Source organism: Orussus abietinus, unplaced genomic scaffold (genome assembly GCF_000612105.2).
Source record: "Orussus abietinus isolate OABI.00-Male unplaced genomic scaffold, Oabi_2.0 scaffold9, whole genome shotgun sequence".
Lineage (NCBI taxonomy): Eukaryota > Metazoa > Arthropoda > Insecta > Hymenoptera > Orussidae > Orussus > Orussus abietinus.
Genome location: NW_019396004.1, coordinates 258,927 through 286,862, shown reverse-complemented (window position 1 = coordinate 286,862; position 27,936 = coordinate 258,927). Strand labels below are relative to the sequence as shown.

At 50.9% G+C, this 27,936-nt stretch overlaps 6 protein-coding genes across 18 annotated transcripts; 1 reads left to right on the top strand and 5 right to left on the bottom strand.

Moving 5' to 3' along the window:
* Positions 1–6: 6 nt before the first annotated feature.
* LOC105700975 (TAR DNA-binding protein 43) lies at positions 7–4,480 on the bottom strand. 2 transcript variants are annotated; one of them, XM_012427339.1, is made up of 4 exons: positions 3,692–4,480; positions 3,389–3,558; positions 3,096–3,236; positions 7–969 (listed from the first exon to the last, which is right to left on the bottom strand). In XM_012427339.1, the coding sequence occupies exons 1-4, from the start codon at positions 3,927–3,929 to the stop codon at positions 22–24; spliced, it is 1,497 nt and encodes a 498-aa protein (XP_012282762.1). In that variant the 5' UTR covers positions 3,930–4,480; the 3' UTR covers positions 7–21. The 2 variants fall into 2 exon arrangements, with proteins under 2 accessions (XP_012282762.1, XP_012282763.1); XM_012427340.1 differs by lacking the exon at positions 7–969 and adding an exon at positions 1,185–1,995.
* Positions 4,481–4,755: 275 nt separating this feature from the next.
* LOC105700976 (cyclin-L1) lies at positions 4,756–7,683 on the bottom strand. Of its 3 annotated transcripts, XM_012427342.1 has the most exons (5): positions 7,368–7,489; positions 7,193–7,262; positions 5,952–6,136; positions 5,284–5,868; positions 4,756–5,172 (listed from the first exon to the last, which is right to left on the bottom strand). In XM_012427342.1, the coding sequence occupies exons 3-5, from the start codon at positions 6,128–6,130 to the stop codon at positions 4,923–4,925; spliced, it is 1,014 nt and encodes a 337-aa protein (XP_012282765.1). In that variant the 5' UTR covers positions 6,131–6,136; positions 7,193–7,262; positions 7,368–7,489; the 3' UTR covers positions 4,756–4,922. The 3 variants fall into 3 exon arrangements, with proteins under 3 accessions (XP_012282765.1, XP_012282764.1, XP_012282766.1); XM_012427341.1 differs by lacking the exon at positions 7,193–7,262 and having other exon boundaries at positions 7,368–7,683; XM_012427343.1 differs by lacking the exons at positions 7,193–7,262; positions 7,368–7,489 and adding an exon at positions 7,115–7,185.
* A 214-nt stretch (positions 7,684–7,897) lies between these two features.
* LOC105701064 (ceramide synthase 6) lies at positions 7,898–11,000 on the bottom strand. The gene is made up of 7 exons (XM_012427485.1): positions 10,402–11,000; positions 10,178–10,295; positions 9,976–10,088; positions 9,505–9,835; positions 9,280–9,398; positions 9,039–9,183; positions 7,898–8,925 (listed from the first exon to the last, which is right to left on the bottom strand). Exons 1-7 carry the CDS (start codon positions 10,578–10,580, stop codon positions 8,797–8,799), a joined length of 1,134 nt encoding a protein of 377 aa, XP_012282908.1. The 5' UTR covers positions 10,581–11,000; the 3' UTR covers positions 7,898–8,796.
* A 381-nt stretch (positions 11,001–11,381) lies between these two features.
* On the bottom strand, positions 11,382–16,569 carry LOC105701046 (segment polarity protein dishevelled homolog DVL-3). 2 transcript variants are annotated; one of them, XM_012427459.1, is made up of 10 exons: positions 16,251–16,569; positions 15,342–15,411; positions 14,912–15,164; positions 14,615–14,797; positions 14,107–14,317; positions 13,891–14,019; positions 13,606–13,820; positions 13,050–13,541; positions 12,721–12,969; positions 11,382–11,812 (listed from the first exon to the last, which is right to left on the bottom strand). In XM_012427459.1, the coding sequence occupies exons 1-10, from the start codon at positions 16,409–16,411 to the stop codon at positions 11,778–11,780; spliced, it is 1,998 nt and encodes a 665-aa protein (XP_012282882.1). In that variant the 5' UTR covers positions 16,412–16,569; the 3' UTR covers positions 11,382–11,777. The 2 variants fall into 2 exon arrangements, with proteins under 2 accessions (XP_012282882.1, XP_012282881.1); XM_012427458.1 differs by having other exon boundaries at positions 11,382–12,969.
* Positions 16,570–16,988: 419 nt separating this feature from the next.
* On the top strand, positions 16,989–24,853 carry LOC105700930 (5-formyltetrahydrofolate cyclo-ligase). Of its 3 annotated transcripts, none has more exons than XM_023434289.1 (5): positions 16,989–17,175; positions 23,902–24,026; positions 24,084–24,336; positions 24,449–24,496; positions 24,556–24,853. In XM_023434289.1, the coding sequence occupies exons 2-5, from the start codon at positions 23,916–23,918 to the stop codon at positions 24,735–24,737; spliced, it is 594 nt and encodes a 197-aa protein (XP_023290057.1). In that variant the 5' UTR covers positions 16,989–17,175; positions 23,902–23,915; the 3' UTR covers positions 24,738–24,853. The 3 variants fall into 3 exon arrangements, with proteins under 3 accessions (XP_023290057.1, XP_012282656.1, XP_012282658.1); XM_012427233.1 differs by having other exon boundaries at positions 24,084–24,339; XM_012427235.1 differs by lacking the exon at positions 24,449–24,496 and having other exon boundaries at positions 24,084–24,339.
* Positions 23,689–27,911, bottom strand: LOC105700929 (interferon-inducible double-stranded RNA-dependent protein kinase activator A homolog). Of its 7 annotated transcripts, none has more exons than XM_012427229.1 (9): positions 27,723–27,911; positions 27,266–27,387; positions 26,995–27,160; positions 26,578–26,899; positions 26,263–26,398; positions 25,891–26,194; positions 25,172–25,321; positions 24,850–24,961; positions 23,689–23,855 (listed from the first exon to the last, which is right to left on the bottom strand). In XM_012427229.1, exons 4-9 carry the CDS (start codon positions 26,891–26,893, stop codon positions 23,719–23,721), a joined length of 1,155 nt encoding a protein of 384 aa, XP_012282652.1. In that variant the 5' UTR covers positions 26,894–26,899; positions 26,995–27,160; positions 27,266–27,387; positions 27,723–27,911; the 3' UTR covers positions 23,689–23,718. The 7 variants fall into 7 exon arrangements, with proteins under 7 accessions (XP_012282652.1, XP_012282649.1, XP_012282653.1 ...); XM_012427226.1 differs by having other exon boundaries at positions 27,016–27,160; XM_012427230.1 differs by having other exon boundaries at positions 26,263–26,383; positions 27,016–27,160.
* Positions 27,912–27,936: the final 25 nt, after the last annotated feature.

The window sequence follows — 27,936 nt, the reverse complement described above, 5'->3', positions numbered from 1 at the left end:
ACGCGGGGGAGCCGGGGAGGCCTACTCGTACTTGAGGAAGGTGTTGGACTTCTGGTCGCGCTGGCCGGGGTGGTTCTGCCAGGCGGCCTGGGAGGGGTTGGGGTTGTTGGGTCCGGGCCCCGGGCCGGGGCCGGCGGGCCCGGGGCCGGGGCCCGCGGTGCCGGGGTTGCCGGCGGCGCCGCCGTCGGCGCCGCCCGCCTGGTTCATCCAGCTGAGGAAGCCGGAGTTGGCGGCGGCGGCGGCGGCGGCGGCGGCCGCGGCCGCGCTGTTGTTCCCGGAGGGCGGCTGCCCGGGCGGGCCGGGCGGGCCGGGCGGGCCCGGCTGGTTCGAGTAGCCCTGCTCGCTGCCCTGGTTCTGCAGGTTGCCGATGAGGCCCCAGGAGGCCTGGTTGAGGGCGGCGGCCACCAGGGCGGGGTTGACGGGCAGGGCCGAGAGGTTGAGGCTGCCCATGGCGAGGGGGTTGGACATGCCCCCGCCCCCGGCGGCGCCGCCGCCGCCCCCGTTGTTCTGCCCGGTGATGCCGAGCGCCTGCAGGTTGGGCATGTCGATGTTGGCCCGGTTGCCCGGGTTGTTCCAGCCGTTGGGGCCCATGTTGTTGCCCGAGTGGCCCATGTACCGGTTGCCCTGGTAGCTGCCCTGGGCGTTGTTCTCCACCGGGCCCGGCATGCCGCGGGCCCGCGCGTTCGAGTTCATCTGGTTGTTGAAGTTGCGGTTGTTGCCCTCGGACTTGGGGGCGGCGTTCGACACGTGCACCGACACCCCCTTGATGATGTGGTCCTCCCCGCAGAGCGACTGCGCCACCTCCGGGTCTAGGAAGGTGACGAACGAGAACGCGCGGAACGGCTTCGGGATGAACACGTCCGTCACCTCGCCGAACTTGCTGAAGTAGTCGCGCAGGTCGTCCGCCGTCAGGTCCTCCGTGCACCTGCCCACGAACACCTTGCACGGCACCTGCTGAATCATGCCCTCCTGCGCAAAACCAGCATGCCAACCGTCATTCCCTCCTTCTCTCTCTCTCGCACGCGTCCTCGACGCGTCCTCGACGCGTCCTCGATTCCCTCCCCGACCGCGTTCCCGGTTATCTACCCGCCCCGCCACCCCTTACCGATATCCCTTCCCCGCCCGAAACGAAATACCCGACCCTCGACCTCGGAGTCCGCGCGCTGGCCCGGCGGCGAGTCGGCGAGGAGGTCATCAGTATCTCGAGACCTCGAGGACGTGGTGGTCCCGGGGAGGCCGGTGCTTGTAGTAGCGGTCGTAGTAGTCGTCCTTGCCGGCGGGGTGCCTGGAGCGCTCGGGGTAGCGCTCCTGGTAGCGGTCCTGGTAGCGGTCCTGGTAGCGGTCCGGGTAGCGCTCCTGATACCTGGAGTCGAGCTCGGGCTCTCGGACGTCGCGGGGCTCGCAGGCGTAGCGGCGCTCCGGTTCGCGGTCCTCCAGGCCGTTGCGGAGGGGCGTCCCCTCGGGGGGGTACCTGGGGTACGCGCCGCACCTGGGGGCGGGCTCGGGCTCGTAGTAGGGCCGCTCGTAGCCGTAGGCCGCGTAGCGCGGGGCCTTGTCGGGGTACTCGGGAGGGCCCGAGCCCGGGTCCGGCCCGGCCGCGTACCTCGGGTACTCGGGCTCGGGGGCGGGGGCCGGCGGCGCGTACCCCGGGTCCGGCGGATAGGGGGTCGCCGCGTACCCGGGCTTCTCGTAGCCGACGTAGCCCTGCGCCGGGGCCGGCGGCGCGGCCTGCAGCTGCGCCTGCGCCTCGTACTCGTACTTGGCCTCCTCGTAGGGGTAGTTGGCCGGGTACGAGGGGTAGTGGGTGGTCTTGTAATCGTAGTCGGCCTCGTACCTCGGCGAGGGGGCCGCCTCCGCGGGGTTCGCGCTCGAGTAGCTTTTCGGCCCAGGAACGCTCCGACTCCGGCTACTCGGCCCGTGCATCGGCACCGGCCGGTAGTACTCGCTCGGTTTGCTCGAGTCGTACCGGCGAGCCATCATTATGCCATCGATATTCTGCAACCAGACACACACCCGACACCAACGGCTTTACCACCAGCTCTTTCTCGAGGTCTCTCTCGCATGCCCGCGCTCTCCCCGTCCGGCCCGGGCCGGCCCGAGCCGGCCCGAGCCGGCCACTCGCTCTTCCACCCCTCGACATCGACATTCTTCGCTCCTTCACTCCTTCGCTCCTTCGCTCTCACGCTCGCGCACCCCCCGTCCCGACGGGCTCCGCGGCCGCGAGAAGGCTTAACCTCGCTCGCCGAATTCGGGGCAACGAAAATAACGACCGGGTAAAGATATGCATATCCGGTTGAGAAGGGGCGCCGGGACTTGGTCACGGGTCGGTACCTCGAGGTGCGCGTAGCGGCGAGCGAGGTTAACCTCTTGCTTCTCGCGGCGCCTCGAGGAAGATCTTCTCCTGGGGCGATCGAGATCCACCCGGTCGCTGTCCGGATGTACAAATGGCTGCGATTCCGCGGCAACGTTTCTTCGATTCGAGCATGCTCTTGGTCCAAGCAAATATCGCCGTCCTCCCTCGACCCCGTAGATCGACTTGGACTCCCGTTCGGGACGCGAAGTAGGCCGACTCAACGGGGTCTCGAATTAAAACGTCCACTCGCCGACTCGATCGACCGACACCATATCGTTTGGACACCCTCATCGGTTCGCGAATTAACGTCCCGCATGTATCACCGCGTACCACGCGCACATTCATCGAAACTGCATTCCGTTAACGTACCAATTCATCTTATCGTACCGCTCTCGCACTCAACAATTTTCCATACAAATTCGAAACATCATTCTGCGCACACATTCTTCGTGTTTTCACGCCGTACAACTTGGAAACACGCTCAGAGTTTGGCTTAGCTCTCCTCCGTACCCAAGACATTCACGACTGCCGCTTCTTGCGCGATAGTTTGTCGAACGAACGAACTAGAGGATAATTTACGCAAACTGGTCTATCCATTGATAAAATGTATTAAAAAAAAAATTACGAATTGGTGGTTACGTTATACTTTGTCTAGTCGATCGGAGGAAACTAAAGAAAAAAGAATAAAAAAAGAAACCGATGCAAGAGGCAGGAGTGTATCTTGAAAAGGGCACGTGCTTACCTTGCTATTAGGAACCTTGACGTCGCACCATCTTCCGTCGATCATGTGCCTCTGAGCAAGGCATCTCAATTGGGACTCGTAACTTCCGAACCTTATGAAGCCAAATCCTTTGCTCTGTCCCGATTTTGCATCTTTCTTCACCTACATTCATTCGGTTTGTCAAAAGATGGCCGGCAAAAAGATAAAACGACGTAAACCGTAAGCCATACCCCGAGAGATTCGACGAACGCGCAAGCATGGGTTGGCGTGCGTCAAAATAAAGTAAACAAAAAGAACGACCACAAAGCGCTCACCTGTGCCATTAGAACCTCGCCGAAGGTCTCGAAATATTCTCGCAAATTCTGCTCGCTGGTCTTCCATGGCAGTCCGAGCACTATCAGGTCGGTGCAGCGCAACTTTGTCTCCATTCTTTTGGTCTTGGCCGTTGAATTTTCCAAATTGTCGTCAGACTTTCTTTTGTTCTCTGCAACAAACACGAGTGGAGTCTACTCGACGATACTCTCTAAGTGGTCCGGCAGCTGGACGAAACGCACGAGGGATGCGTAAACAAACGAGATGCAGGATGCTCGGCGGGGATTTCGAGAGTAAAGGGTTACCTTTGGGAAAGACACAGAAGTAGACGGCCTTGCCCCATCCGTTCTCGGGGGCGTGGAGTCGACCGTCGACGAGGCGGACGCCGCGCATAGTCCGGGACTCGGGGTTGCGGTACTTGAGGCCGCAGGTCCCGGGGAACTGGGCGGCCAGGGTGGTCAGGAGGAGCGTGCTATCGTCCTCGGTGGGCAGCTCGATGGGCTCCTCGCCCTCGTCCTCCGCGACCTGGATGTACGACGACATGGCGGTGGGCCCGGAGTTAACCTAAACGAAAGACCTCCCCAAAACTGAAAGCGGCGGCCCGAGAAACAAATTCTCGGCCCTCGGAGAAACACAACAATCACACACGCTCAGTCTCGCACCAGCCACGCAGTGCACCACCTCTCTTTCTCGCTCGTTCACTCGATCTCTCTCTCGCTCCCTCGCTCCCTCTCGCCTTTCGCTCTCAAGCCCCGTCTCTGTCTCGCCCACACATCCAGCGGCCCGTTCGCGCTCGCGCTCGCTCTCTCGCTCTCTCTCTCTCTTTCTCTCTCTCTCTCGCCCTCGGTCTCTCCTTCGTCCGCTCTATCTCTCTTCGTTCTTCGCTCGCGCGCGCGCGCGGCGGTCGACGCGCCGAGACCGGAGCCGATCGGGAGCGGTTGGGACGCCGGGAGTGCTCGAAGCGGCTCGAAGCGGCTCGAAGCGACTCGTCGCGGGTACTCGTTCTCCACCTTCCGCTGCTCGCCTTGCCGCACCTTGCCGGACAACTCGCGGAACTCGAAAACGAGCGGTCCAAAACTTGCGGGGCGTGCGGCGCTGCGAGCGCTCCGAGATTGTTTCGACGCGGCGGAGGGGAGGGGGTCGATAACGGAACCGGAAGCGTCGGCCAATCAGAGGGCGCCGCTATCGCGACTTCGGACGCGCCTCGCGTTGCCCCTCTATGTACGTACCTATTCGTGACCGTTTCCAAGGTGCAAAAGGAATCGATGGTGCGCCATCTTCTTTCTCTCCCAATCCAATGGTTAACCGGCTAATTTGTAAAATATGTTTCCTTTTCAGCGAGACTCCACGAAATACTCCTTAGACGCGATTGTGATAAAAATTGTTTGACTGTTTTATGTATAGATATATATATATATATACACGTATATATATCGGAATCCAAAAGAAACTTGAGCATGTCACTTTATAAATAAAGAGGTCACGGTGAACGATATTATTATCTATGGAAAATTAATCTTCCGTCGCGTTCCAATTTCAGTGTCTTCTGTGTTTACTTCGATGTTTGTTCAGTTTTTCCGAATCCCTGTCCCTGGACCGACTGTGCGATCTATAGCGAGTGCGCGATGACTTGTGACTGCTCGATCGCCTCCGCAGGGACTTCTTTGGCTTTCGAGACCTTCCGTGGCTGTGACTTCTCGATCTACTCCTGCTGGCGTGTTTTTTCCTCTTGGCGTGTTTCGATCCCTCTACTCTGGTCGGCGAAGCGCTCATTGATTTTGATCGCCTGAAATTTCAATAATGCACACATCGTATACATACTTTGGATAGATATTTTATTAATTTTTAAATTCGCGTTACGAGGTCACGCATCCTTTGGGAGTGAAAAGGCAAGTACCTTGGAGTCTTTGCCCGTTCAGGTACCGCGTGAGTACCGCTTCGGCTGATAAATCCACCCCAAGCGTTGTGATGCTTCGGCAGAGGAGGACTCGGAGTATGGCAATCGGGGTCCCCGCTTCTAGCCTTTGACCTGGCCTCCTCGTATTGTCGTCGCAATTCTTCGACTCTCTTCTCGAGCTGTTCGGGTTTAACGCGAGGTCGAAAGTAGAGCCTCAATATGCGACGACAGACATCTCTGATGGCTGCCTCGGTAACTTTGAACAAGGAAAACCAACTTGGATTCGTAGGCAACGGAAGTTGCAGCTGACGAGCTCCTAAATAAACACAGGCACAGGCCACGGTTTCTGGCTGATGTCGCAAAAATACATCGGAGCGCAAAGAATCGTTCATATAGTTCCAACACTGTTGCATTAAGGCTCGATTCTTCTCGTACCCTAACACTTGCAGGTACATCACTATAATTTTGTGAGGGTGCTTCACATGGACGCAAAAGCCCAATTCTTTCAGGACTCTCCTTTCAGACTTGATCACTTGATTCTTCAAGGCGACGTAATTCTGGTCGAGCACCACCGGTTGTATAGGCCTGTAAGAGAAAATGACACGGTTGAAATAGATCTCGATGATTTCGGCTGGAAAATATCAGGTAGTAATACCAAGTGCACTTACTTTTGACTTGAAACTTGCTTTATGTGGTTGAAAACGTTAATGATATCCCTTATCCGCCTAGGAGCCTCCTCAATTTTACTTGCTAAGCATACACAGCCCATTGCAGTGGTTTCCATATTATGCCTAACCAATGATTTACTATAATAGAACCTCTGAAATATCACCTGCCCGGTCGCCATTGCAACCTGCAAAAAACAATGTAACACGACCACTGTATATACCAAATAATTTTATGTATTTATTCAGATGATGTGAAAACAAGGGAAAAATTGACGTTATCGTAATATTGCATATAATCTTGGTTAAATTATTACTCGCCCTACAGAATATTCATCTTCTAAGCCTATTTTATCACAATTCTATGGCTTGCACCCTGCGCCTGTTTGAAAATCATTTAGTAGATAACTCGAGTCTTCACATCACCTTAATAAAAGAAAATGGAGAGCAGATATAAAATTCATCCAGTAAGGGATGAATGGAAAAATATTCTGGAAGGTACTATTTCGTCATTGCACAAAGTACTGTAATCGATGTCCCTTTTTCATATTCAACAGCAAGGCACAACTGTTATAAAAACTCATGACCTCTTAAAAAAAAAGAGGATTTAGTCATGTGAAATTTTGATTATTGTTTCTGCTTAATTAAAATAAAGCACACGATAATCATTTTAGCAAGGGCTATATGTATAACTTGGAATTTGTGTGTATATGCATATAAGTATAAAAAACTATTCAGTGAACACGTTTTAAAAGGACCGTTCAAATGTACAAAGGTCTGAAGCGAGGAAAACATGTATCATAGGAAGAACTTTGGAGAAAAAATTCTCAGCCTCGGTCTGGACGTGGACTCAAAGAAGGGTCTCCTGTTTGCCAAGAAACAGCTTAATCGACTAAGCTTTTCAGGCCGTATCAAACTCTCCATCCAAGTCATGTCTTTAGGTTAATAACGTGTCCGAACCGAGCTGCCTTCCTCGAACGAGAGCATAGGTATCCAGCAGCGTGTTTGGGCTCCCCTAGAGTAAGAAACTTGAGACCATGGTGAAAACCACTCGAGAATACCAGTTTCTTAAACCTATGCAAGAGTCACCAAACGTCGCATGCAATATGTATCGCACCAATTCAAGAATCGACCCTTCGGCATTTAGCCTCGGCGTTAAGTTTCACCTGCCGACACTCGTAAGGCTAAGTCCCTTGCGCGTGTATTCGACATAATCTAGAAATCTTGCGCATTAACGTGGTTACTTAGGCGCAACGCGGTGAACCTTTTCCTACGTGCAGCTTCCCTGGTTCGGAACCACCGCGAGGAGTCCACCTTGAACGAGAGGTTAGGTTAGGTTAGGAACGCTTCGCAGTTAAAATCTGAGACTGAGTTTCGAGTAACGGGACTACGGAGAATATGCGGTGAGTGGACATTTACCTGAGGCAATTTCAGTAAAATCCCGGCCGTCTGTATGAGTTCGCATCCTAGGATTCTCAGGTCGGTCTCGGTCTCCGCGTCTAGACCGTCCAAGCTGGAGGGCGTCGAGCTGAATTTTTCCTCCGGCAGGAGACAGTTTTGCAGTGTCAAAACTATTTTACCGTACGGCTTGGCGTTCGCGGACGGCGGGTTTTTGCTGGTATTCACCACGGAATTCTCCTTCGTGCTCATCGTAGATTGGCACGTCAAACAACGTTAGTCCTCGAAACCAACTCGAAGCCCGCTTCCACCCGCTTCTCCGGACGCGAAGCGTGCATCGGCCACGAAGCGACGAAACTGTTAGAATGGATCAAGGTCGACTGATCGAAGTGTTCTTCCCAAACGCTTTTGGTAGGTTGAACGACGAATGCGATTGGTCGATTCTGAGAGAGCTCGCCAATGGCATTCGAGATACAGGACTCCAATATGGCGCCTGGCTCGTATCCATGTGCAGATCCGATAGATACGAAATGTTTTTGCGAAGCTCTCGATTAATTAATAATCCGAATTTATTATACATACATACGGGGTAGCTAAAGGGTAATCACGATAATGCAGCGGTCAACAAATCGCGGAAACGATGTAAATACAGCATTAAACGATTTCAGTGCTTTTTCATTAATTTAAGATATGTATATTACATAATTAGAATATTTGAAAAATAATATACGACAAAGGAGTATCTCACTGTCTTTCCAAGTTATTCGAACGCTTTCCGAGATTAACAAATCCGCAATGTCCTTCGTTGTACTTGGATGTAAAACCGCTTATTATTCTATACGAGATGAATGGTATAATTACTGTTGATGCCGCTTTGAAGGCAGTGCAGGCGCGCATAAATTAGGTATACTATATCTTGACATAGAGGTGTACTTTCTAATCGCAACTAAGGTTACATAAAAGCTGCATCGACGAAAAAATAATCGGACTTCGATGACATGCCTTAATTGGAACGGCGAAGTCTATTATTCCGAGTACAAATTCAATTGCGATCGCTAGTTCTCGTATCAAAAGTATTTGTTAACAAAATTCCTTCGTAAGAAAACTTATATTCAAGTTTGAAATTATTCACGGAAAAGCTTGGCCTCGGTCTATCCAATGATATACAGGCTCGTCGGTTGGATGATGCGAAAGCCAAGATGTTACCGCGTAGAAGAGGTATGGAAAGCTCAAGCGGAGAGAAGTTGAGGAATATAACCTGATTTGAAAATGTATCGGTAACCGAGATCTTCTAGAGGATCACATCTGGCCTTTTACATCACCTTGACCTTGTTTGTTCCATGGTTTCACACTTAATAGCGTACTGACTAAGATTCCATCTTAAACGATAACATCCTCTCGGTTGAACGTTCTCGACGTACCGTTACGTCGATATGGGCATCGATCCATTTCATTGGAACTCTTGTTCCTGTTGATGCGACAATTTACTAACATTATTTACAGAATTTCTATTAGAAGTCCAATCCACCGATGCATCCGACACATCTTCGCTGCTATTACTGCGTATGTCACCTTCCATCTGAACAATATACGTGGTTGCATTAATTTCAATGTAAGTACGAGCTGAACGGTTTTAACGCATCGCCGAACCAAATCTCTGAATGCAGAGATTGTAGACCATTCGATACAAACCTGTCCAGCATAAAATGCATTGTACGCAATCTTCAGAATTAACCAGGTCCAAGCAGCATGCAGCACCAACAGTAAAACCAACAGCGAGTTGAAAATATAATATGCTGGAAACATTGATACTATTTTAGGAGCTTCAATGGTTGTACTGTAATCACAAAAGGGTTGGTCGTTAATTAGAATCTTTGCGATGGGACGATTTGTAAAACATAAAATTCGGAGGGAGTAATATAGAAATATATACCTGTAAATTATCCAGAACGGATAAATGCCCATTCGCGTGACAATCCACAGAATCGTAAAAATAACGAAAATAAAGTCACACAATTTTTGGTAATTTGCATATTTAGCCATTTTTGCAGCCTGTAAAATAGTACTCCATTAAAATGTTGACACTCTCCGATTTAAGAGCTTGTTAATACCACAGCAACGATTTACAGAAAATATTTGATAGAGGACTCGGGCTTACTTCTAAAAATATATCCGCACAGTCGTGTATCAGTAATACTAACGATCCAATCTTGGTTAAATTTCCAACCCAGGAAAAACACATGAGCGCAATGGTCGCAATGTGATGTATGAACATTTGCCAGAAATCTTTACGACGGACATCGAAGAACTGGGAGAAACTTAACGACCAGTAAAAGGCCATCGATATCATGTAGTACCACCAAACGCCATTGGTCACAGGGTGGTAAGGATAATTGTAAAAACATTCCTTAATATCCCAGAGCCATGGCTTGTCCCACAGGACTATAAGACCATAGAAAAACGAGTACGTATAATATACACATCTCCAACTGAAAATTAATTAACACAGCGCCTTCGTTAAAAACAGATCCGTGAATGAAATAATTTGGCAAGCTACGCGAAGGAATATCTCCTGGATAAAAGCAAATGCAACAACTGAAAACGGTCTACAATTTTTTGGAGAACTGACTTGTTTTCGCAGAATTTAGTAAGCGTAGAAGGTTTGTCCTGAGACTTCCGCAGCCTGAACCACCGTTCCACTTGCCGCTCCGTCCAATCCAACTGTTTGGTTAATGCCAAGACCTGTTAATCCGCAAAGGTTATCAGTTCCGTGCCAAAACCGATTAAACTCGTAAGGATACATTCCTAATCGAGCAAACGAGGCTAGTCACCTGCTTGTGTTTAAACTTCTTAGCCGCATAAGCTTTCTCCAGTATAGGGTTTGGCAGAGCTTTCTTTGGTCTCGTGTTCTTGATGCCGAGCGACAGGCCAAAAGGTGCAAAACAATACCTGGGACGTAAATCGATAATCATAAGTGGAGATAACGAGGCCGTTCTCGTGAATAAATGTCAGAGATTATCGGCAGGACGTTACATAAGGAGAGATTAAGGAATACCTTTCCAGGGCGTATCTGAGGGCCAGGAGGACGAAGGCCATCGGAATGGGATACGCAAGGTCGCGGTAATCGGCGAAGCGGTTCTCGGCGGTGGGCACGATATCGTCCCAGGTCGTGTTGGGCGGCAGCCAGACGTCGGGCGACCAGAAGGAGGCCGAGAACTTCTCGAGGAACTGCATGGTTCGGGAGGAAGGGGCGCGTCGGTGGGGTCGAGCCGTCACCCTTCTCGTCGACGTCGCGCAATTCCGGGTTGGAACTCTCACGAAAGAGGAGCCTCCCGGCGACCGCCGGCGTCTACCGAGGGACCGGGTACCCGGGGAGGGCTCATTCTTCCGCGAGTCTTCCGCGAATACGAGGTGTGGGCGGGTGTTCGGTCTACCTCGAGGGGCGCCGAAGAGGCCGGTCGAGCGCGAGCACTCCGCGTCGAAACCAGTTGGAATCCGTCGACGAACCGCGAAAACCAGGGCTCAAGGACGACCCACCTTCCTGGCGAGTCCGCGACCGGCAGCGACCGGCAAAAACGACTATGAGGGAAAAAAAGCAGCAAAAACTTCCCGTTAAGGACGGTACACTGCGACGCGACGCGTCACCGGCACGGAAGGGCGAGGCGCGCTCGGATTGGCCGGATAGGCCCCTCCCGCCATGCGCAAGAGTTTTCATAGATGCTCCACTGGGTCGAGAACACGCGACCCGCCCGACGCGATGCCGCGACTCGATTGGCGCATTCCCCTGGAGCCGACCTCGAGGGACATCGCGTGACGAGCCAGTGAACTTCGCAGCCGCGGTCGCATACCCAGACAGGAAGTTCTATTGGCATACGGCGAGACATTTTTCTAGATAACCGCAGGCCGCTAGATTTTTATCGACCGGTTTCCGGAATCGGAATTCTTAAAAATATTCGTTATCGCAAAAGGCCCTTCGCAAGACCCTTCAAAAGTGGCTCGCACCAGAAAAAAAATTGTCGGGAAGAAACATCGAGGTAGGACTCAGTATTGAAATTATCTGCATTTGACGTTTGTCGAAATACACAAAGATGGCACATCCCAGTATGAGCGCAATACGTTTGTTATTATTATGTACATATGATTTAACGCATATCGTATCTAACGTAATTGCAAAGAACCAGTAAATACGTCGTATTACAACTTACATACGGCGACCATTCTAAATTGTAGAAATGTTACAATTAAATATTTTGTATAAAGGCTGCACCGCCATTACGTGAATTCGTATATGAAGCATCGATTTAACTTATGTCTCGTATGCCGCACAGTATCTCTAAATTAAATAAATAAAAGTATATCTCTTTCTTGCGATGGTATGCGACCGATAGACTGTATAATACTTCGAAATAATATTCCGTTGAGAGTTTTTTTTTAAAGAAATAGCTGCCCCATTGTCGTAGATAACCCTAAAATGCAACCAATGACAACGAATTAATTGTGATAGTTTTATTCTACCGGGGAGGGAGGAGAATCGTGAGCGTTCATGCAGTGAAGGGACTTGGCGTGGACCGACCGGGGACGACTAACCGATACGCTGTGTTATCACACTCGCATGCTTCTAATCCATCCGCACGAGGTGAGCGTGCTCGTTCCCTACGCCGCGTTTTCCAACGGATTAACATTAACGTGCCTTAATTAGGTCCTACGATACAACGCGCATAGCAAGCTCTGGAGTGGTAACCCTTCCGATAACGACGTCCGATGTATAAAAACCACGAAGGGTGGAGTGCTCGCTAGGGTTCAGGTGCGTACAGGGATTCTCTACGGCGGTGCATGCATTTACCGCAATTAAGTACTCTGACAGAGGCTGTCGGAAACGATGGACGCAGCGGCGTCCAAAGGGGAAACCTAGCTAGCCCTCCTTCGAGTCTCCTTTCGGGAGGGAGCAGACTTCCCGCGATCTCAAAATTCTCAGCCTGTACTTAAAATCAAGCTTCTACGTTACACTTGTACGGTTCATGCAAGAGTACCAAGCACTGCGGAAGTGACCTCAACGACGACCGAGGATCTAGGTACAAAGATGCGATGATGCGATCCGTAGACCTAACGTTGGCCCGCGAGAAATTTCCCGATACAAAAACCCCGGCAGCCCCCGTCCCCTCGTTTACCTTCTACCCGCGTCATCTCCCGCTAAAGTCTCGATTTTCCCTTTCCGCGAGACGAGAGGAAAATATAGGAAACGTGAGGAAAAGAGAGTCGGCGTCCAGTCGGGTTCCACTCTCGAGCTCGACTATTTACAAGGCCGGCATCTACATAACATCGACAAAAAACTCGCAGGGGTTGCCCATCGCGATGCGAAACGACTGTCTACTACCGGATATATCTTGCTGGTTCTGCTGGTTCCCCGATCCGGTGCCGGTCTGGACCGAGTGTTCGGAGCCGCTGGAGCGGCTCCGGCTGCCGTTCGACCTCTTCCCGTTGGACCCGTTCCCGTTCCCGCCGGTCTTGCCGGGCATGCTCGGCACCGAGGGCACGTGCAGCTCGGACTCCGAGGCCGACGAGCAGGACTTCAAGTCGTGGATCGGCTCCTTGCAGATGTTCTCGCTGCCCGCGCTACTGCCACCTGGAAAAGGGCCGGCCGCGGCGGTTAGCGATCCGCGACGAGACGAGAACGGGAGCGCGCCTCGAGGGAGTCCCGGGTACCTGATCCGCTATGTACACTCTCGTCCCGGTGGTACCCGTAGACCGTGGGCTCGTTGGTGAAGTTGAAGGGCATCGGACTGTAGCCGGTGGCGGCGTGCGGCCCGTACGTCCCCGAGTAGGGCACGTCCCAGGCGCTGGGCGGCGGCAGGGGGCCCACCGTGTCGCAGTCGAGCTTCATGCCGCTCATCGCCGAGCAGAGGTCGCCGAACACGTAGTAGCACTGCTCCGAGAAGGTGATCTTGTTGACGGTGTGCCTGATGAAGCCGGCCTTGAGCATCAGCGAGGCGTACTTCCTGGCGTCGCGCCTGTCGATGAAGCCCTCCACGTGGGCGTTGAGCCAGTCGACGACGTCCGCGCCGATGAAGGCATTCGGGATCGTGATCTTGAGCCACATCCGGTCGCGGATCTCCAAGCCAGAATCGGGCCTCGCCATCGCGCGCACTATCGTCGGCATGTCCGTGTTGATCGTCAGGTGCAGCTCCTCCAGGGGACCTGTCGACGAAGGCGATCAGCGACTCGTCGAGACGATCCCCCCTCAAGAGTCAAGACCACTCACGCTCTGTGTCCGGAAGCGTACTGGCCAGGCTGCTGGACGTCGAGGTCAGGGTCGTGGCGCTCGGGGGGCGGGGAGGGAAGCCCTCACCTCGGATCGCGGCGGTGTGCGCCACCCAGGCCCCCGGGTCGATCGGGCGCACCGGCTCGGTCCGCGGGATCGTGAAGTAGCCCTTCGGGTTCGGGTCCCAGCACTTGGCCACCACCAGCTTGATCGGCCTGGACACGGAAAGCGATTTATCTCCGGCCGTCTCGATCGCCGCCCTCCCTGGCGCGTTTCTATACTGACCCCGGTTTCTGGACGACCTCGCGCAGCACCCGGACGGCCTCGTCGTTCGACATGTTCTCGAAGTTGATGTCGTTCACCTGGAGGATCATGTCGCCGGGCTCTATTCGACCGTCCAGGGCGACCGCTCCCCTGGAAATAAGGCCATCGATTGCAGACAAATTTATCGGAGGAGCGAGTCTCTCCTCTCCGGGTGAGGCTGGATCCGGTGCCACGTACCCTTTCATTATCGAGCCAACGTATATCCCTCCGTCTCCTCCTTTATTGCTCTGCCCGACGATGCTGATGCCGAGGAAATTGACGGTGTCCATGTTCAAGGAGACGGTAATAATGTTAAGAGACATCGTGCTGTCCGTAATACTGCTGAACGAAGAGGTCCGCGACATCGGTGGCAGTCTGTGGCGGCGCCTCCGTTGGGGTCTCCGACGATCTTGTATGAGCAAGGTTAGATGTAAACTTTGACAAAATGGTTGGACACGTCACGGTATTCTACATGTACAACTCCGATTACGGGGCGTCTGTAATTCTCCCCGACACTCTGGGAATTCATTCTTGGATGGGAAGAGAACAGAGGGTGTTAGAGTTACCCCGTCATCTATGCAATTATATCGGACCACGTCCCGGATTTTCATCAGTTATGAATTTTCCCGTACATATTAGTGGATATGGTATCGATAAAAATGACGGTCCACGGTCGGACCGCCTCGAATCGATAGCAATAACGTACCCATGGTGGCTCTGTCAACCGTGCTACTCATGTTAGTGTGTCTTCCCGTAGTGGATGTGATTCGGCTACTCGCATCGTCGTCGGACTCTAGAAACGTAGTTGTCTCCAAGTCGGAGCTCAAAATTGAGGCAGTTTCGTAGCCATGACCGGAGCGATGCTTCGAGTGGCCATTGATGCGAAGTCCTAAAATGTTGACCAAGTATTGAACACGGAGGAATATAATGACACATTTAGCGTTAACTCGGGGACAAATCTATAAGGCTTTACTGCATCGTGAAATTTCTGTACGAAACTGACCATTATATTTGTTATATCTCTCGTATTTGTCCGCATGGTGCCTAGAGGTTTTGTGCAAATGATGACTTTGTCGACTACTTATGATACTTTCGGTTTCCGTTAGGGTGTCGTCGTGCGAGGGCGGTGGAAGACCACGAGTCGTATGACCCGGGGTTACGTGATCTATGCGATCGTGCTTTGCTTCGCTGTGAGCCACCGAGTCTGTACACTGTGAAGCACCATCCGACACGTTGCTACCTTCCGCCGAGACCAACTGTGTAATAAAACAGAAACATCTTTTATGCTTATTTTCTCGATAAAGACAATGCTGACTTTAAGACCGTTTCATCGAGCCTGCCCAGGAATTAAAGTGAATTAACACTTTATTGTACATGGCAGGGAAGAAGTTAATTCGGAGATGTACGATATAGTTAAGTTAACGTTAACTTACCCAGGAAACCACTCGACCATTGAAACATGGAAGATGGGCGTCGTCGTCGACGATTTCTTCTTTGACGACTCTGTTACCAAAAAAATAAACGCATCATTGAATACATGTACGTAATTTAACAAATTAAGAAAACAAATGCATTATAATGTGAAGCTTTAAATAAATTTTAAATTCATCCCATGGGACACAGGAATGCAAACGAAGCCAACAAACAAAACCTAATATCAATGTCTTGGCAACCCTTTGTTCCCCTGCTGCCTGAAAGTATTATATCGTAAGTAAACTAACCAGGAGAATATATTAAACCGAATGAATTTGTCTCACTGATTTTTTTGGAATCTACATAATGAATATATTTTGCTCAACCGGTTCCTAAATGATACGCAATGGAAAACCAATAAATCAATCCGGTTTATAAATGGCTATACATAAAGCAATTTTATCTTTAATATTGCTCCAAAACTATTAGAAATGGATTCACCTAATTAACTAGAGTACAATATACGTCCAATCGATTGCAGATTCTGTCAAAAAGAAGAAACGGCGCGTACTCATCGAAGCGGTACATAAAACTCTGACAACGCATTAATAGCACAAGACAGGAATCGTCATCGGACACGTAACGAAACATGATGAGTTCGAGCAAGGAAGCTGCCGGGCATTTAAAAAAGAATCTCCGGTCTTGGCTGTCGAAGGGACTTCGGAGAGGGAGCTCTGTTTTGCGGCGGCCGTGACTCGATCGGTGGTCGGTCCTTTAAACCTGAAAGAGGCAGAAAAGAGGGAGAAAAGAGAGAGAAAGGGTCGCGGCTCGCGGATACGAGGGGCGGGCGAAGGGGCCGGGGCCGAGGCCCAGGTACGGAAAAGCGGCTCGGAGGAAAAGAAGATGGACGATGCTGGTCGCGGACTCACCCGAAGTCATCGTCCATAGATTTGAAGAAGTACTTGTAGTTGGGCCGATTGAGGACGTTCTTGAAGTCGGCGAGGGTCACTCTCTCCGGGGAGATGTTGAGCTTGACGAGGTAGGGCGTCTCCTCGTCGTCGATGTGGTAGATGATCTTGGTCTCCTCCATGGTGGGACTCGGTCTATTTGACGCGCATCTGCGAGGAAAACCGTATCACTTGGGCCTCGCAACTGCTCGCAACTGACACGACACACAATAGTTCCGAAAGACACGGGAATATGGCGGCCTACAGTTGTCACGGCGTCGAGCACCGACTAGCACGCTTGAGATAGACGTCGGAGTGACCTCGAGAGGTGGACTGGGTCGGCTCGTGGAACCGCGACGAGAGTTCCATCTGGCGACGCCATCGGTAATATAACCTAAGATAGTCTCGCGACGGGTGTGCTCGAGCAGGGTCAGGGTGGTTATTACGTATTTTTGACGAGAGCGCTCACTTCTCGCACTTTCATCTCACGTGGGTTTATTCCCCGAATTACGTATTCGCTATGTGAAAGAACGTAGTTTTCACGAGAGCGCTCACTTCTCGCACTTTCATCTCACGTGGGTTTATGCGCTGAATTACGTATTCGCTATATGAAAGAACGAGATCACTAGTACTTCCGGTCTAGTAATATTTTTTTAATAACGGTACACTGGCGCTTAAATCCCTCATCTTCGTGATGATCAGCGATGTCCTAACCTTATCCTCCTTATGGAATCCTAGTTAAGGCTAGGCTTCGCTTGCGAAAAGTCGGATCTTGCAACTTATGGCTTATTTATTCGTTACTTTTTTGCGATAAAAGCTGGGCCAGCCCCGGGATCCGACATCCGCCCGACCTTCTCGGTCCTCATTCAATGTCGGGATAACCTCCTCAAAGCGACGCGCTGTTAAGGTTAGTAAGCCATCAGAAAACCGGCAGCTGTCATTTACCGGTTACCGTCATCGTCATACGCGTACCTGAGAAATCCTTTTTTGCTCGCGCAATTATAATTTTTTATGATGCAATTCGACCTTACCTAATTTCACCTCGCGATAACCTCGTGACCGACCTCTCGAGAGGGTTTCGTAATAAGAAACACTTTCCTTAAACGTCTTCTTTGTTTTATGCTGTGTATCGGTAGTTTAATAATTTAAGGGCTCTGTAGTAAATGGGGAACCCAGAGACCGAGCCGATAGATGATTCGACTAATTCACATTTAATTAAATTTGTCAACGATGACGAGAAAGCAGGCAACGAGGGTACGAGCGGGGTCATAAGCATCAGTAATTTATTAACAGTGTTACACGCACAATCATACATAGAACAACCTTGACCGATTATAGATATCTATCTCCGACGTTTATAGAAAGGGTCGACTATACTGAAATCAGAGTCGTTATTTGTATGCCATGTCCGTGTTTCTCTGCGTGTGCTCTTTTACCCTCGATTGATTCTCGACTAATTTCCGCCTCTACGTTTACAAATCGCTTTGCTTACAAATTGAGGTAAAGGGAAGAAGAAAAATAAAATAAAGGTAAAACGTAAAATAACGCGTGGAGAGGCGGGCAAACTGAGAAACAACGAGATGAAGGATCGAGACGTCTTTTTCGTTCTCTGTGTACGAAGACTGAAAAGAAAATAAGAAACAAAAAGCTGACAGATTCTGATTCTCGTTCGACGAGCATAGTTCTTTCCTCTTTGCATGGAACAAGGTGGGAAGCATAGCTTCCATTTGACTTTCATTTAACGCGTTGAGTGCCAAAACGGAGAGAATCGTAATAAAATTGCCCAGCGCCACCTCTGGACCCACTCAACGGGTGACAGATGCATCAAATGCTTCGCAGAGACGTTTGAAAACCCCCTACGAATCGCCTCGGTCGACTCTTTTGCAAAATTACATTTTTTATTTAGTCGTGATAACGCCGGGACTGCGAGTCCCCTCGAGACGGTCATCGAAAGAGTTCGGAGTGGAAACGGAAAGCGAAGAAATTAACGGGTGGGTGAAACCGTGTCGAGGAGTCGCTACTTGCTCGCCGAAGATTAATAAATAATGCTTAGAAAGTTTCGGGGGTCTTGTAAAAATAAGGCTCGACTCTTTAGCGAGTTATTCGTGGATTCCCCCGGAGGGTCCTCCGATCGGCCGCGACCGGGTCTCGCGAGGTTACGAGGCCGCGTCCTCGTCCCCTGTCGGTCGGGAACGCCTTCCCTTCGTCCATCATCCCGTGCCGTATTCGCCGAGAAGGCGTTCGCGACCGCCAGCGTACAACGCCAACTACAAAATCTCGAATAACAGTGTTTAAAAAACGTGTTTCTCGCGAGGCGTACGAACGCGTACGGGACGATCTCGAAAGTCTATTTTTCTCTTTCTCTATCTCTTTTTCCTCCCCTCGTCATCCCCTCTCTCTGTTTCTCTTTAAATCTATCTCTATTTCTCCGCGGCGAGGCATCATCGTCGCCCTCACTTTTTCCGGCGGGCGTACTTTTCCGAAAAAGTGAGTCGCTCCGAAACAACGGAAAATTGGAACGAAGGGATAAAAGGAGGAATCAATTTCGACGGCCCGACGGTTTGCCGGCGTTTCGCTCGCACGGGCGACGTTATGTTTTCCGTCTTTTCCGTGGTTCCGTTCGGTGATCGTTTGAATTAAATAAATTTTTTCACGATACCGAAAAAAAGTTGCGTGCGGAATCGAGCGACGGCTGATAAATCGATTACGTGATTATCACACGTCGCGAAATGCCGGTATTCGGTCGAACCGTGCGATTTTTCTGGAATCGCGCTCGAGACAAAAATCGACCGTCGTCCGAGGCGCCCAGGGGCAAGGCTAAGTCCGCCCCGGACGAAGAGTAATAATTTACAGGGTGTTCTCCGATAAGAGCCTCGGTCCGTTCCCCGGCTTCGTGGAATTAAATTTATGCGATGAAAAAAATTTAATTTGAATGCATCGACCGACGCAAAGTTCTCTCGACCATCCACGTGGCGTCCCGTGCGGCGTCCCTAGCAACCGTTGCCAAGGCGCCGCCATGACGCCGTTGCTAGGGCAGGCGGATCTGTCGGACTCGGCCGTTTATTCTTAATTTCCGAACCTTTTCCAATGTTATTATAACGATCTCTTTGCTTTACGTAGAATATATCGAAAGAAACGCGATCCCTCTGGTACTACGTATATCGAAAAAAAAAAAAAAAATTAAGGGTTTGTCTGGTGTGAGTGATTTTTTAGAAATACGATGACAGGAAAACAACGGAGGCTCTTCTCGCACATCCTGGCAACTTAAGTACTAGGACAGCCACAGGCAGCCGACGAATCGGAATCGATCGTTCCGCCACTGGGAAACGCCTGAAATGGTCTCGTCGGAAAACTTCGTACCGCTCGGCGTGTCGCTCGCTTTAATGCTTATCCGTTGCACACTCTATACTTTGCATGTAAATAATGCTTATTTTCCAAAGAGATGTACGTATTTGTATATTGTACAGTGTTTATGTAAAACGTTTGCCGTGGTTAGTTTCGTGACGCGGGGCCTCGAGTCGTTTGACGCATTCCCTGGGAGACCGTGGTTTCCTCGAGGATTTTTCGCTATTTAGAAAACAACCGCGATTTAAGATTTTCCCCAAATTGTTCGCGAATCGTAAGCGATCTAAAATCCAACAAAGTTCTGGTCAACGACCGAGCAAGCTACGTACAAAATTTTGGATTACGCGGTGCACTTTTAAAACGTACTCTTCGCGCGAAAACGGAAAGGAAACAAAAATAAATAAAATAAAAGGAGTTACTGTGAAGTCGTCCACTGCCGTGTAAATCACAGAGGAGCTTGGACGATCCAGGAATAATTCGCACAATTTCCTGCATCGGGACCTCCCGAGGATGCCGAAGAGGAAACGACCCGGGCCCCGCGCGTCCGCGCGATGTCCCTTCTTTCATTTAGCACAAAGTCTCATTTCGGTAATCGTCGACGTGTACAGGCAAAATTCGAAATTCAATACACACGAGTACAAGTGGATTAATACGTGGTGTGTACTTAATGAGGAATCCTTAACGATTAAACCTTACCGGTTAGAATATGTGATGCTTATGAGAGATTATATGAGCTACCGTACTAAAGGAAAAAACATACACCGTGTCGTAAGTTTACGTTACTATGGCGGCCGCGCGCCGTTTACATAAATGCGGACCGCCCGAATCGCGCTACGTTTACAATTGTGCACTCTTAATAGCCGGTGAACGTGCAACATCGTGTTCCCGATGCTTTCGAATCCCCTCGAGAAGAGGTGCGATACCTTTTCCTCCTCTTCTTCGCGCCGTTTCCAAAATCGTTTCAACGTTTCCCCCACAATTCCTCCCGCGAGTAACACGCTGATGCATCGGCACACCGCGTTCCTTTCACAGGGCACATCGGAAACATAGCAGGTTTAAACTAAGTATTATGCAATTATTGGAAAACCTCCACTAATTCTATGCAAAGTATAGCTTGTAGATTATCGCTCGTTAGAAATAACTTATAGTGATACACCCTTAAACGATTAGGTAGACGGTCATTTTTTTTCTTCCCGCCGAATTGGCGCAGCCCATACGACGCGCGTTTCTGCACCCCCCCATTTTTTTTCTCGCTTTTCTTCTTTCCTATTTTTCACCTCTCTCGACGCGGTACGATATACGGTACGGATACGGTGACGTACTTCGTACGTAGCATGCTCTCCGATGTGGCTCAAGGATGAGGAACATAATCGCTTAATAGCCGAGCCGCAAGAAACCCTGGCTCGTCGTATTAAAATGTCTGCCTCTCGACGTCTTCTCACGCCGTCCTCTTCTCTTTTCTTTTCCCTTATCTCTTTCACTCTCTAGCTTGCTCCTTTTTTTTTTTGGAATTTTCTCGTATCCATTTTCTAGCAAAAAATGTTCACACGACTTTTCTCGCCAGCAAATCGTCGCAACTTATGTACAAGTTATAATTGGCGCGCTCGAAGGAGGACGAGAGGGGAGGCCCTCTTCGGCATCTCCGACTCCAAGGAGAGTTCTCTCTCTTTTTCGGGATGCAGAGGAGTGCCGAAGACCCGGTCTCGGGCTCCCTCGAGCGTCGATAAAGGGCGCGAATTTCCGCGCCGGCTTCCCATTGGTCGCTATTCTCTTCTCCTCTCTCCTCTCTCTCAGCCCTGCCACGTCACGTTTTACGTAAATCGCGTTATTTCTTATTTTTCTTTTTTTTCTTTCTTTCTTTTTCTTTCTTTTCCCTTTAAGGCGATACGAGAGCCCGGGCACTGCTCCCTGAACTTTCAGTCCAGGTTCCTTTATTGGACTCTTCGCCCTGACCTTCGTTTCCCTCGTTTCTCCCCCAACTGTCGCTGCTCGTTCCCACTTCCCGAACAACTTGGACCGCGAGTTGTCGCTCTTCCAGGCTCGCCCTGGCCCTCGTGCCGCCTTAACCGACGACTACGGGGGATGACGGCGTAATATCGGGAGAGCACGGTGACGACGCAAGCCGACAAAGCCCTCGTCGGCGGAAACCTCCTCGAGTCGATCGCCGACCACTGCCGCTCGTATCAGCCGCGGGGTCCCGCTCGCTCCGCGGCGTAAGCTCGGCTAAAATTTATTTCAAAATGGATCAGAAATTGAAATAATTTCCACCGAAGCCTCGCATACGACCACCAGTGATCGACCGATCGCGCGCGGCGCCGGGACGACCTACCGCGAGACGTGTCCACGTCGCAGCTCTGGCGAAAATATTCTTAAAAATCCCCAGGCTCCTCGAAATTTCAATGTCATCATTTCTTCCGAGTTTCTTCGAGATTAACTACTATGAAAAGAGGACGCCTCGCTTCGGGTCGTCCCAGGCGGCTCGACCTCGAGGCCGGTCCGCGGCATACCTCAAGGTAACGCGACGACGCTATACAAAGGTACGAAGGATATCGAGCCGCGAATTCGCCGAGGCGGCCGGCGGCTACGAGACCAGGTCGGACGTGCTCCTCTCTCGAGCCGCGGGCCGCGGGTACGAGACGGTCGCTTCTCTCGGAGTGGTTCGAAGAAGGAGCCAGAGGGAACGGGTCGGGCGTATAAAAATCCAGTCCCTGGTCGAGGGGCGGTGCGCCGACCGGAAGCGGCCGTCTCTCGGAGCAGGGGTCTAGGGAGGCTTACCGCTTCACTTGTTGAACCTGGGAGGCCTCCTGAGCCTGGGCACGAGTTCCGCCCTGACGGCCCTGGCGTAGCTGGGCGTGGCGTATTGGTCGGCCACGGCGATGGGGCTCTGCAAGCTCTGGATGAAGAGCGGCGAGTCTTGGATCTGGCCCACCCCGGGTGCCTGGTACTGATACTGTCCGCTGCCCATGTCGGGGCCGGGATAGTGATTGGCCTGGACGAACTGGGGCGGGTTCTCGTACTGCGGATAGGGAATGGACCCTTCGGCGGGGAACTGCTGGAGTACCGGATTGACCGCGGCGTAGCTGCCGGGGTCGTAGCCCTGGAACTGGCCGAGCTGACCGACCTGGGCCGTGCCGAAGGAGGCCGAGGTCCCGTGGGCGAACTGGCTGGCCTCGGGGAAGAGGACGCTGGCGAAGGACTCGGGCCTGGTGTACTGGGCGACACCGGCGACTCCCGGCACCACCGGTGAGCCTCCGTACCCGTGGAAAGGCTGCTGACGACTCTGCTCCAGGTCCTTCGGGCCGGTCCTCGGGGCGAGCGCGCCGCCCACCCCGGTGGCCTCGTGCTTGGTCCTCTGCTCGAGCGCGAAGGGATACCGGCCGCCACCCTGAACGCTCTGAGGAGCTCGAAGCGGAGGGAAGCTCGCCGGGGCGACCTTCGCGCTCTCCAAGATTTTCCTGGAAGACGCGTAGGGTCCCGCATCGCCGGGCCCCTCCCTGGATAGCTGACCGGCCTCCTGAGCGCTCTGGCCGCCGAGCCTGGGCGCCAGGTTGTTCGGCACCCCCGAAATGGCTCGGTTCCTCGAGTCCTGGTGGTTCGACGCCTCCTTCGCGACCTCCGACTGGTGCAGCTGCTGCTGCTGGTAGCCCTTGATCTTGGCGCTGAGCTCACTCGAGAGCCTCTTCGCCCGGTAGTCCCTGGCCTTGTTGGTCTGCTCGTCGAAGGTCTCGGCGCCCCGAAGCTGGCCGTGGCCGTTGTCGTGGACGCAGCTCCGAGGACTAACCCGAGTCTCCCCGTCCACGTGGTTGACCTTCCTGGCCAAGGAGGGGATTCGAGCGGGCTCGATCGGCGTGCCGGCGTCCACCGAGATGCCGGACAGCGCGCCGACCTCCTTGGTCCCGGGGCTGGAGCCTGTCGCGCGGATTTGCGTTCTCAAGGACCTAACCTTGGAGCTTACCGCTGGCTCGAGCCTCGACTGCGCGACTCGGGCCTTCTCCGAGCCCTGGCTCGCCGACTCGTTCTCCGCGCTGTTGTTCTCGCCCTTGAGATGAGATTTCTGGTCCGGCTTGATGGTGACGGTGACGGCTGGCAGGAGCGGAGCGCTGGCTCACTTTTTGGTCATAATCTTAAGATACTCCAGGGCGTTCTGAGCGGCGCTGGCTTGGGCGTCTTTGCTGGTCACGCCGCAGCCGTAGCACACCGCCACCGGCAGGGTCGACAGCTGCACCAGGCACTGGCACTTGCCTGCAACACGAAAACCCGAATTTAACGCTCGACATCTCTCTTCCAGGTCGGGACGCCACGATGACCGCAATCGAGACCGGCAAGGCTGCCCTTCGCAACGAGATGAAGAAGGTTCTCGCGGGCATCGCCAAAGACGAGCGAAAACGCCAATCGACGAGGATCGTGGAAAAGGTGAATCTCTCGCTTTCGAGTTCGATCGCTTCTCCTAAACGAGGGACTTCTTTCCAGTTGATCTCTCTACCGCAGTACCAGCAGAGTCGGAGGATCTCCCTGTACTTGAGCACGGAAGATGAGCCCGATACGTTGCCGCTCTTGAGGAAGATATTCGACGCCGGTAAAGAGGCTTTTGTTCCCAGATACAGAGGCAAGGTCATGGAGATGGTTAAATTGCACTCGATGGAGGACTTCGAGAGCCTGCCGTTGACTAAATGGAACATAAAGCAACCCCACTTTCGGGATGACAGAGAAAACGCCCTGCAAGGTGGTACGTCTTGGATGAACTCCGGCAATACTTTCAGCCACGATAACGTGAGATCTGGAACGTATCGATAGCTTTCTAATTTTTTTTTTCTTTTTTTTCCCCCCATAAATAGGAGGATTGGATCTCATCGTCCTACCAGGGATGGCATTTACAATTAATGGCAAGTTTCTCCATGGAAGAGGTTGATCGTAATTTCTCATCGTTTGATTTTGCCCGCAGGTAAACGACTGGGACATGGTATGGGCTACTATGACAAATTCCTACACGAGTGTATCTCCTCGCAGGAAAAAAAGCCCCATTTAATTGCTTTAGCTTTTAACGAACAAGTAAAGGAAGAGATACCCACGACCGAAAAGGACGTCGATCTTGACATGGTACTCACGGAGAAGGACGTTCAATAACGATCTTCATGAATTTTTTTTTTACACTTTTATAAGTACTATCAAAAGCGACTGATTGATGTATCGTGGGGCATTTAATTAGACATTAAAAATAAAAAGAAAGGATTCTTACCACTGATAGACTTTTCTTCTATGTCAACGTATGTCACCTCGAACTGTTGCTCCGAAGCGATCTCTTGTAGGAATTGAACCAGGTTCACGTCGCCGTCGTTCAAGCAAGTATTCTGCAACATGGGCAATCGGACACCGTTAATCGATAGCGAAGTTTTCCTTTGATTTCGAAATCAAAGGATTAGGAGCACGGAATTATGATTTTCGTTTTTTAACTATCCTATAAACCGATGAGTATCGAATGGCAAGCACCACCTTTAAAGCCGTTTTTTCGATAGCGCAATTAAGTTATTTATTATTACTAGGTCAAATCAAATACAGACCTGCAGTTGGAATAGCTTAACACCGGAAGAAGATTTGAGGTTCTTGTGAAATAGCGAGACTTTGTGGCTGTGAGGTGTTGTCAACGTTGAGATTTTGCTATCTTTCAGGTCTGCGTAACGGGCGCTCACGTTTGCATTTCTTTGTATAATCTATAACGGACAATTTATGTGAATAAATGAAAAGAACAATTAGAGAAGAGCAATCGAATTACAGTGCCAGGGTTATCGGAGGTATTTCTTCTACCTAAAATTGACAAATAATTTCAAATGAAGTGGAAATGATCCTGAGCGCAATTGACATTGGTATACAGAGAGACAAACAACTGTGTAAAGCAAATAAAAAATCGTCCGTTATAGATCCGAAGACCGGAAAGATAGCTCGTTCTTTGGTAATGTGGCAACGGGCCAAAATCACTTCCACTTCACTGTACACTCACACACAACAAGGTTAGTAAACGCACACGCTTTAATAACAAGCGAATGGGAATACATGTATACAATGCAAACGGATTAATAAAGGCGCAAAATTACGATTGCAGAACCATAGGAAACATAAAGGTTAGAAATGGGATTACAAAGGAAGGATTACACGTTGCCTTTTAGGTGTTTTCTCTGGTCCAAGGTGTATCAAGAAAATAATGGGGTCTAAGTGTTCTAACCATGGAAGAGTCAGATGCGAAAGGTTATGCACATCCTTTGACTATTTAAGGTGTACTTACCTCGTCTTCGTCCACCCCAGGTGCTTGATTAGTCGTGTCACGCAGAGCCTGCCACATCTTCGAGGCAGCCTGCCTCTTGGCGAGCTTTTTGCTCTTTCCCTGGCCCACTTCTTGGTACTTCAGAATGGAACACACTATAGTAAACTCTTTCTCATGTGGTCGGCCTTCTTCTCCCTGCATCACATACTTTGGTGGTGGCCAGTGACGTGACATGCACATCTCTTGCAGACATCCGATCGGATTGCTCATCTCCCTCATCGACATGTCCTCTGGGTAGCCTTGCATGTCTTGCAAATTCTGCGAACTGTCCAAAATAGCACCGTGCTAACTCATTGAGGCAACATGGAAAAAGCAATTGTTATTTATTCTTACTCGGGTAGACTGTTGGGAAGCGGAGTCTCTGCAGTCTCAATGTTTACGCCAATTAGTTTGTCCAGTGCAGCTTTAGCAGCGGCATGCTTTGCTTCCTTTTTGGACCTTCCGGTCCCCATCGCTGCAACAGTTGGATCTACTTCCATTACATGGATCTTTTATATTTACACCACACACTCACGTAACGGTGCTCAATTTATACATCAATAATATTAATTCTTTAATGCAGAACTTTGAATCAATATTTTATATCGATCAAATCTAGGAATGTTTATGGCAATTAATAATAAATATAACAGATTTGAGTTAAAGTACCAACAACGTCGGCAACGGTGACGCGGTAGCGAAAGGTAGGTTCATGGATCGCACCCTCGATCTGAACTAGATCGTATTTTGGGGCTGTACCACGGCGCGACAGTAATTCCTGGAGCACAGAGACAGGAGTTTTACTCGGTAAGGCTTTCATCTCCAATCGAGCGGCCTCGTCCAGGGGAAGCGTCTCGGACATTATGGCATGCATCGTGACTCGGCCTCTGCTTCGGCGATGACTGCTATTCGAATGGTTAGGCACTCCTCCAACGACACTCATCATATTCGGTCCGACCTGTTGGGGATGGCGCATCTCTTCCATTTTGGCCTGAAATTCAATAGCAATACATGAAGGGATATTCGAGAGGTCGTATTTGAAAGTACTATACTTTCAAAGGTAAACATTTATTTCTGGGATTTTACTCGACACTATTTCTTCCGTACCATCATCTTTGTATCTTTTGTAATTCTAAGCTTGGAATTTCAGCTGCATTTACTGATTCACCCTGCGGCGTTTTCACTCGTGTGTGCCAAAATGTGTCTTTTAGTTTATGTAATTTGTTTTAATCTAGCCGGGAAACGAAGCACTCTGCAAAGCATATTTTCAGGAGACTTAAATGCACCGAGGGTGCCACGAGGCAACGTAACAAGATCTCTAATATTCGTCGTAGAACAAGAAACACAACTCACGTACACTCGAGACGCGTAATTAATCCCTTAGCGATTAAACCTCTCGTTCTAAGACAGTCATTTGAAACGTAACGTAAACACTGGACGACCGTTAACCCGAGAAGTGCCGCGCGAGACCATCGAAATCTACTTAGAAAAAAACAGAGAAAAGGAAACGTAAAACCGCAACGAGCAGTTAGGAGGCGAGCTTAGCAAGCCGGCGGGCGGCCATCTTGGTTACGAAATCCGCCGATCGGTCGCGGTGCTTCGGGAAAACCGGCAAAAATACGAAATCTCCGAAGGAGGGACAATTCTCCCTCGGCGAAGTCAATCGACGGTTTTCGGATCAAAGGGCGACCCATCGAATTTGACGAGCGGAATGAAAAGAGACGTCGAAGCCTCGGTGTACCGGCTCGCGGGGCGCATCGACCGCTCGGCTCCTCACGGTCAGGAGCTCGCCTCGCCTCGCGGGATTTACTCACGACTTTGGAATGGTTTCGCTTAGTGTCCGATCTCGACCGTTAGACGGATTCCAGCGGCGGGGCCCAATTCCTATGCGAAAAGCGAATCCCGCTTTTTGTGACCGATCCAAGTCTCACAAAAAGCTTGATCCGTTTGACGACAGAAAAGCGGTTCGTCGACTGCCGGAGAGTCCCTTCTTCCGAGGTGGGCGCCGAGCTCTCTGAGGCCCCGAGC